The sequence below is a fragment of the Cynoglossus semilaevis genome, unplaced genomic scaffold (genome assembly GCF_000523025.1).
Source record: "Cynoglossus semilaevis isolate Cse_v1.0 unplaced genomic scaffold, Cse_v1.0 scaffold684, whole genome shotgun sequence".
NCBI lineage: Eukaryota > Metazoa > Chordata > Actinopteri > Pleuronectiformes > Cynoglossidae > Cynoglossus > Cynoglossus semilaevis.
In genome coordinates, this window is record NW_007585129.1 from 1 (window position 1) to 8,947 (window position 8,947).

Below are 8,947 nucleotides of genomic sequence, written 5' to 3' on the forward strand. Positions count from 1 at the left end.
TCTTCCCTTTTTTTCTTGTTCAGACCAAAACCATGCTTGGAGACCACCTTACCAACGTTGGCATTAATAGAGATAACGTGTCTGAGGTGCTACAGATGTACATGAGTGCCCACTGTGCCAATACAGACCTGGCACCTTTGGCCCTCAGTCTGAAGACCAAGGCCTTTCAGTCCCACACGCCTGCTCAGAAGGCCTCCATCCTGGGCTTTTTGGCTAACGAGTTAGCCTGCAGCAGAGCTGTTATCAGGTAGGTCAGAGAGGTGGAAGCGAGACTTAGGAGCTTGAACCGTTCGAAAAATCCAGCATGCATTCAGAGAGAACAGAAACAGTGACACCACTGCTAACACCTGAATTTGCTTCGCTTGTTTTAGTGAGATTGACAAAGGGCTGGACCAGATGGCGAACATGAGGAAGGACAAGATCATCATGGAAGGGAAACTGAAAAAGTAAGTAACGTGTTTGATTTTAATCACTGCTGCGGTCGTCTTGTGGCTCCTGTTCTAAATCACCTGAGTGCGTTTTGTGTCGGCGCAGGCTCAGGACCACTTACGCTAAACGCACAGGGAAAAGGGAAGCCAGCGTCGGCGTGGAGGAGAACCAGTCCATTGGCACGCCGTCCTCTGCCAGCAAACGCAAAAGAAAGCTTGGCGGAGAGAGTGACGATGATGAAGACGACGACGACGACAGTGACGACCAGGCCGAGGAAGAGGACGAGGAGGAGGAGGAAGAAATGAAGAAGGTTAGAAAAGTGGAGACGTACGATGAGGTGAAACAGACAGGATTGTGTTCGGCTATGTTGTCAGTGAGGAGCATGATGATGAGGATGACTCATTGTGTTTGGTTTTTTATTGTTCCTGGCAGGATGAGGTTGACCAAGCCACCAGTCTGGAGGAGCTGGAGAAGCAGATTGAGAAGATGGCCAAGGTATGTCCTCCAAAGTCCTAGACAATGAATTAGAAGTGAATTATACAGTCCAGTCAACTGTTGTCTTTAGCCGAGATGTTGAAAAACAGACGATGAAGCAGGATGTTATGGTTGTTTCTTCATTACACGATAATGAAGAATGTGTTTGTGTTTGAATTATTTCGTTGTTTGGACCCAAAGTTAAGTTTGACACCACAGTATTAATCTTTTAAGCCTTATTTTCACACTAAAACCAGCAGAACGCTGATTGGTCTTGTTTTTAAGATCTGTGAGAAAATGACAAAAAAGTCAAACTTATATCCTTCACATGAATTCATTATGTATCTCAGCTCATAAATGCATGGTTGGTGTCACTAATGAGTCGAGATAGGGATCTGTCTCTTGGGGCCAAAGCCAAATAAATACAAGTGTCACTGCCGGTTTTAATTGGCTGCTATCATTGTTCTTGTTTTATTAAAAATAACCATAGGTTTTTGTGCAGGGACAAACATGTATGTTCTGTTTACTGATTAAGGCATTAATTACCCTAATGAGTTTCCTAATTAGCATAGCTTGTAATGTGTAATTTATCTTGGTGATTACAGGGAAACGTTAGACAGGATTAGGTGGGATGATGTCTGTTGTTGTTGTTGTGAAGGTCTTTATCGAGTGCGGAAATGACGAGACTCTGAATTCTGTATCAATTATAGCAACACCATCAGACCAGGAGAAAGCTGTTTGAGATTTCTCATTCCCTACGCTCCATGATGTACGGCCAGGACAGATTCCGACGCCGCTACTGGGTTCTTCCTCATTGTGGGGGAGTCTTTATTGAAGCCATGGAGAGTGGAGAAGGTATTGTCTCTTGCGCCTCACTGGGCACAGTGTGTGTGATTGCTTTGTCCAGTTCTATTCATGTTGAAAATATTTTGCTTTCATAGTGTCATACCTTTTTGAAACTAGTACTGAGATGCTACAAACTGAACACTTTTAAAACAACCAGTGTAATAATAATGTCCCCACAGCACCAGAGGAGCTGGAGGAGGAGCGGCAGAGGAGAAGGAGAGCAGCTGAAGAGGTCAAGGTCAAAGATGAACCCCAGGAAATTGAGTTAGAGAAGGTGAAACAGAACAGTGTTGATGGACAGAGTATTAGAACTCAAAGTTTGGACCAACACAAGGAGGAGGAAAAGGAGGACGAGGTGAAGAAAAACTCCCCGAATCTGTTCTACCAGCATCAGAGTTGTGTCTCCAAACTCTGCTCCGTCCCTGACATCGACACTGACAAAGAAACTGTGACGGCGGAGAACAGGGAGAGTTTCCATGTTAGACAAAATGGCAGCCCCGTGGCTGCTGCCAGTGCCAGCGTGTCTGTCACGTCATCCTCCCCCACTCGCAATACCTCTGAGCCTGCAGTAGCAACAACCCCCTCCATGGCTACCACTAATGACACTGCAAACATCCCTCCCCCAGCGCCCGGCTCTTTATCTGTCTCCTGTCTGCCAGGCCATAACCACAGCCCAGAGAACACTCCCCCGTCTTCATCCCCTGCTCCATCTCCTCACCTCTCATTCCAGGCCAACGACCAGCTGCTCAGAGTCCTGACAGAGAGGAGCGGTCACTGGTTTAGTTTGCTCCCCCGTAGCCCTTGTGACCTCTCCTCCCTCACCACCACCCCTGCAGGGGCTCACCGCGTGTCTCCCCAGGCCTCTTCCACTCCAGCCAGGCCCAGATCTCCACCTCCGTCCCCTGCGCTGCCTCTCACCCCTTCAGCTGCCTCAGCTTCAGCCAGCCCTCACCATCCGGCTGGTCTCCTTAACTACCCACTGTCAGCCCTGCAGGTAAAGGTTTCTGGATGACAATCAAGCATTTGCTGTAATGTCAGGCAACATCCTTACAAAGTTTCTATTTAAAAACAACATTTTTCTGTTTCTGTTTTCTCTTCCTCACCATTTTTGTTTATCGTCCGTTTTCATCAGCTGAAGTCAGCCGGTTCGTTCTTGGGGAGCTCATTTGGAAGCTGGCCAAGTGGGATGTTAAGTCCCAGCCTGCCTCTGTGCAATAGCCCAAGCCCCATGCCTGGGCAGTCTCTGGAGGGCAACACAGCTGCAAGTGTCTCCAGTAAGAGTGAATCACCTTTACCTCATGTTGAGAAATCCTCATCTAAGCCTACACTGGAAATGCCCAAATCCCTGGACCATCCCTTACCTCGTCCCATCCCAGAGGGTGAGTCATAATAAAACATTGAAAGGAATTCAATCGAACAGATTTCACTTTCCTGGACAATCCATAAATATTGCGTTTACCAATGATCCTCTCTGCTATCCTTGGATTGTTGAGGATGTGAAATAGCAAAAGTAAAGACAAGATTTAGCTCACTTCCCTGTTCGTTCTCTCTTTCTCAGACATGTTGACAGGCTGGTGGCGGGTGTCTGATGTAGAGGAACTCAGAGCCTTAGTCAACGCCCTCCACAGTCGAGGCATCAGAGAGAAGGGCCTCCAGCGGCAGATGCAGAAGTACATGGAGATGATACCACAGGTCTGCACCAAGCACAGAGATGGTAAGTACTTCATTATAATTATCTGGCTTTGTCGAAAACTGCAGTAACTCCTGGTCGTGCTTATTTACCAGTATGGTTGAGTTGGTTTGGGCCATTTTTAACAACCTGTTGTCCATGTAGTGGCCATGATCGAGCTGTGTGATCTGGAGGAGAGCCAGGTCAGTGTGGAGTCAGTGCGAGGCTGGTGTGTAGAAGAGCAGGCCATGGAGATGGACATTGCTGTTCTGCAGCAGGTGGAGGAGCTGGAGAGGAAGGTCACTGCTGCCAGTCTGCAGGTTAAGGTAAGATTTGAGTCAACATAATATTTTTACTTCATTTAATTTGTGTTTAAAATCTTAAAGGTAAAAAAACGCAGACAGACTACTTTAAGTCAACATAATATTTTTGCTTCCTTTAATTTGTGTTTAAAATCTTAAAGGTTATTTTCACCTTTCTAGATTCTCAGTTATGGATGCACCTAAGCAACCTCACAGTATTACACTCCTACCTCTGTGGTTCACAGTGGGGAGAGTGTTCTTTGGGTTTTAGACCTGCACCTGTTTCAAATATGCAATAACGTTTAGACCATGTTTTGCTTTGTTTCTTATAAAAGCACATTAGAATAACTTTAAGGAGGATTTTCTTTTTCCTAACCTAAATATTCCACAACATAACAATTGATGTGATCAGTGATAAAAAAAAACAACAAATACTAAAATCCCTCTCTTCCAGGGCTGGACACACTCTGACCCTCAGTCTGAGAGAGAGGATCTGGTTTATTATGAGCATAAACCACCCACAAAATCGACATCGGCCTACAGCGGAGACAAGGACTCCAGGGATCATCCGGAGGAACGTGGGGAGAAGGGCGGGGTAACACGTCACCTGGACAACCCGCTGGACATAGCAGTGACTCGTCTGGCTGATCTGGAGCGCAACATTGAAAGAAGGTACCTGAGGAGCCCCTTAGGTACCACCATTCAGATCAGGCTGGATAATGTGGGTACGGTCACTGTCCCTGCCCCCGCCCCATCCACTAGTGCTGACAGGGAAGGGTAGGTTATTTCTCCAAAACAAAGCTACCCCCACTCTCCCACTGAGACCCTTCTCCTCTCTGTGTGTTGTGCTTTGTGTTTCTCACATAACTTAAAAAAAAAAACAAAAAAACAGCGAGGGTCTTTGCTGCTTCCTCAGCAGGCGTGGTGTCGATGGTGGCTTGTGGCATTTTTTTTTTCTTTTTCTGGTCTTGTGCAATTCATTGGGTTGGTGGTGGGTGGGTGAGTGTCTCCCCCTTTAATTTCCTGTACGCTCCTTAACCACTGTGGTATTCTTTATTTTCTGCAGCCATCTGCATGGTGTTGTGCATCAGTAACCTTGGTTGTTGCTCCGACTGTACAGTGTAAACTGACACACGAGCCCTCACTCTGTCTGCATGAACATTTGTTTTTCTAACATGACATGATGTGTGACCTACTGCCCCCCCCCAGAATCCTTCTGCCTGTCTCTGCACAGCTGGAGCTCTCCGTGGTCTCCTGTCTTGTTGGTGGCTGGTTCAGCTGATACACTGTTGTGCTTTGTGTTTGTGTAAAAAAAAAACAAAAAAAAATGACCCACACTTTTTCGTGTAAAGTTGGTGAGAATTAGAACTTTTTCTCATGACGTCTTGATGTTTGTTTATATTGGTCCCCTAGTGGTGAGGAAGAAGTGGCCCACGGTATGAAGGTGTGGAGGAAGGCCCTGACTGAAGTACGCAGTGCCGCCCAGTTGGCCATGTGTATTCAGCAGCTACAGAAGTCCATCGCTTGGGAGAGGTCTATCATGAAAGTGGTAAGGAGCGCACAAACAGAAACTGTTTACCAGTTTGAATTATACCTTGATAGGCCTGTTGTACAGTACAAAGATATCTCTCTCACATTGTACCCCCTGTGTTTTGCAGTACTGTCAGATATGTAGAAAGGGCGATAATGAAGACCTCCTCCTGCTGTGTGATGGCTGTGACAAAGGCTGCCATACTTACTGTCACAAACCCAAGATCACCTGCATCCCAGAGGGCGACTGGTACTGTCCAGTCTGCATATCCAAGGTATCGGAACCCTTCAAACTCCACCGACAGTCACACAACATCCGGAATTTAATTTGATCAAATTAATCACTTTTTGTTTTTCATAACAACCTATTTAATAACAAACATGATTTTTAATGCACGTAATGCAAAGTACCTAAACAAGGAAAATGTATTTTACAGTATAAGCAGTGAATAAGGTGTTTTCTTAGATGACTGTTCCCAGAACTCAGACAGTGTTCATTCTGTTTAGGCCAGTCCAACCCCCAAAGCCAAAAAGCCTCCAAGCAAACCAGTAGCAACCAGTGGAGGAAGCAACAAAAAAGGTGGCGAGGCCAAGAAAAACGGGAAGCAGACAGGAAACGGGGAAGTGTCAGAGGACGACTCCGCCAGTGCAAGCAGCACGCCCAAGAAAGGAGCAAAGGACACAAACAGGAAGAAGAAAATGGAGGAGATGTCACCCGTTTTGCCAGCAGCCAATCAGGAGAGTCCAGTGTGTGTGAAGAGAGCGAAGACTGCGCGAGACAATAACAGAGACCTGGGTTTATGCAGGTATGAGGTTCTAACCTGCTCCTACATGCCTCACCTTCTTAACCACAGTCTGTCAGATATAATAACTGAAACACCAGCTGCAAAAACGGATCCGTTGCTAGTTTTAATGAATCTGTCCGCCTGATAGTGGGAGACTTAAATAATCAGTATGAAGAGTTTGAATGTAAAGAGGGTCATCCTCAAGTGTATTTCATGAAATTCCACATTGTTTTGATTGAATGTTGAAAGATACTTTTGTTTGTATACACATTTATTCATATATTGTTTGTTCATATATCTTTTTCTATAATCTGATCACAACTTACACACATACTCCCCAAGCTGTTTTTTGGATTGTGTCTTTTTCTATAATCTGATCACAACTTATAAAACGGACAATAATTTGTACAGAGGACGACTAGAAAGCGGTGATTTAAATCCCGATCATCAGGGGAATTTATTAACATTGTAAATCACCTGTGAAGGCGCCTCGTTCTCTGTAAATGTATATGCTAACCCTACATCTAAATCTTGCACAGCACTTCTTTCATTTTTCAGAGTTTCACTTTGTAAAGTTACTCTGCTTTATCTGCTGCATCATATTCTGAGTTCTTTCCTTAAACAGATCCAGTGTTTTTTCCTGTGTCTAATGGTGCATGCGTGTTTCTGTGTGCGTTTCAAACAGAGTCCTTCTGGCCGAGCTTGAGCGTCATCAGGATGCGTGGCCTTTTCTCACCCCGGTCAACCTGAAATCTGTCCCTGGTTACAAGAAGGTCATCAAGAAACCCATGGACTTCTCCACCATACGAGAGAAGCTTGTCAGCAGCCAGTGAGTTTTTATCTTGTCTTTTTATTTTTATTAGTACTTACATTTATTAGTATTACTTAAGTTTGAAGTTTGAAGTTTGTCTTAGCTTAAGGACTTTATATATGAGATTTATAATACAAAAATTGATTCTGTCATACATTTTTTATGTTATTTATATAGGTGAAAAGGCCGTACAAAGAAAAAATTATTAAAAAACAAAAACAATACAAAAAGTATAAAAGTGTTTTCTCTTTTTCTTCCTGATCACCACCTCATTTGTTTTCTTTGTATTTCCACAGATATCAAAATCTGGAGACCTTCATCATTGATGTTAACCTGGTGTTTGACAACTGCGAAAAGTTCAATGAAGACAATTCAGACATTGGTCGAGCAGGTCACAATATGAGGAAGTTTTTTGAGAAGCGCTGGACTGAGCTTCTGAAACAAACAAACTAAACAATATCTTTTCAGATTTTTCCCCGTAAAAACGGTCCGCATCTTTCAAACTAGCGCACCACCTTCGACTGACTCTTGTTCCCTAAGGACGAAGAAGATGACGACTTTGCGGGACAGAAGTGAAAAAACAAATTCTAATCCTTGATGAGGAACCATGTGGTTTCTTTTGGAGAAATATCGCCTTGAAATAAAAATGTCATTACATTGAGGTGCGCTGGATTTCTTACAACAGGGATAAAAGCCCCAAAGAGTCCCAGAGGAATGGGGTGTTGTAGTGCAATAGCATTCCCTGTCTCAGAACACTGCACTGAATGAATCCTCAACTGTCACTGATGTGTCTGTGCTACAATACTTTCCACTACTTGTAAATATCCTGTTTGTTATTTAATCATATTATAGTGAATGTATTTAATTTTGTAATAATTATTTATGAATCAAGGTCCACTTCATTTTCTATGAAAAGGAAGAGTCAGCTGAACTGCTATTGAGTTAAAAAAAAAAAGGAATGTGTCTTTGTGTTGTAATTTTTTCTCCCAAATATCCGACAAAGCCAAGAAAAAGAAAACTGTTTACACTGTTCAGTGCTTTGGGGCATCAGAGAACTGTATCCATTTGTTCAGACTGTAAAAGTGCTTTTATTTACACAAACAGCAGAGCAAGAGGAAGACAATGGTGATTCATGTGTATATACTGTTTATTAATGTCAATATTATGTCTTGTTTGGAACAATGTGTAAAAATTGTTTGAGAATATTAAGATATTGTTTATGCCTTAGAATGATTGTAGCATTCTATTTTAGTGACCGTGATAAAAAAACATTATCATAAATATTGTTTGTACAGTATATACATATCCTCTGCAAACACTGTGGTATCCTTAATCTTGGTAGTGCCTACCCTTCCAACAGGGGCATGTAGGGGATGTTCTTCTTAGTTTTTCCTTCTTATGACAACAATATTTTTTTATATGATTTCAATCCAACAAGGCCTCCAAAGTTGGACAGTGACAAAGAAATCATTCCTCACCATTGCAGAAAAGAAAAATGGAGCGATGAGCGTTCAGCGATGCTTCTGTGACGCATTTTCTCAAAAATCTGCCACTAAACAGAGAGGACCTAAGGCCATTTGTAACCACTGTGTTGAACCTTGCTGTGTGTTGTGGCCTGATGGAGGCAGCTAGATTTTTTTGTACCCAAGTCAAAAGTACTTGAAGTTACTTTATTTAAAATATTGTGGAATAAAAGTATCATTCTTTTGTAGGAGCTTTATTTTTCACTAGTGTGTGGCACGGACCTATTAAAAGGATGTTTTTCAACGTAACTGCTTCTGGGTTTTTTGTGTCTTAGCATGGCCTTGTATCGCCATCTTATAGTCATTCATTTATAAAGTAAAACCATTCATGTTCTCTGGTTTTGCTGCTAAACATCATTTAATGTTACAGGTGTCTTAACCTAATACAAAAAGCTAGAAAAATACTAATTGTAAAATATTGTACATCAAATCCATTGAAACAAAAAAGACATTCAACATAAAATACCTGGACAAACAGCATTTTTAAAATAATATATTTTAGAAAAGACACAATAGTGGTTTAGTATCCAAGTATAGAACGTTTGAGTTACGTTATTTGTTTGATACAAGCGATTAAA

General features: G+C 42.8%; 1 protein-coding gene across 1 annotated transcript; it reads left to right on the forward strand.

The window, feature by feature from the left end:
* The first annotated feature begins 11 nt into the window (after positions 1-11).
* Positions 12-8,618, forward strand: LOC103398816 (bromodomain adjacent to zinc finger domain protein 2B-like). The gene is made up of 15 exons (XM_008337557.3): positions 12-247; positions 372-446; positions 535-766; positions 862-924; positions 1,614-1,758; positions 1,929-2,743; positions 2,882-3,128; positions 3,308-3,463; positions 3,584-3,744; positions 4,175-4,497; positions 5,134-5,269; positions 5,379-5,525; positions 5,758-6,056; positions 6,721-6,864; positions 7,143-8,618. Exons 1-15 carry the CDS (start codon positions 33-35, stop codon positions 7,297-7,299), a joined length of 3,315 nt encoding a protein of 1,104 aa, XP_008335779.2. The 5' UTR covers positions 12-32; the 3' UTR covers positions 7,300-8,618.
* The last annotated feature ends 329 nt before the right edge of the window (positions 8,619-8,947 follow it).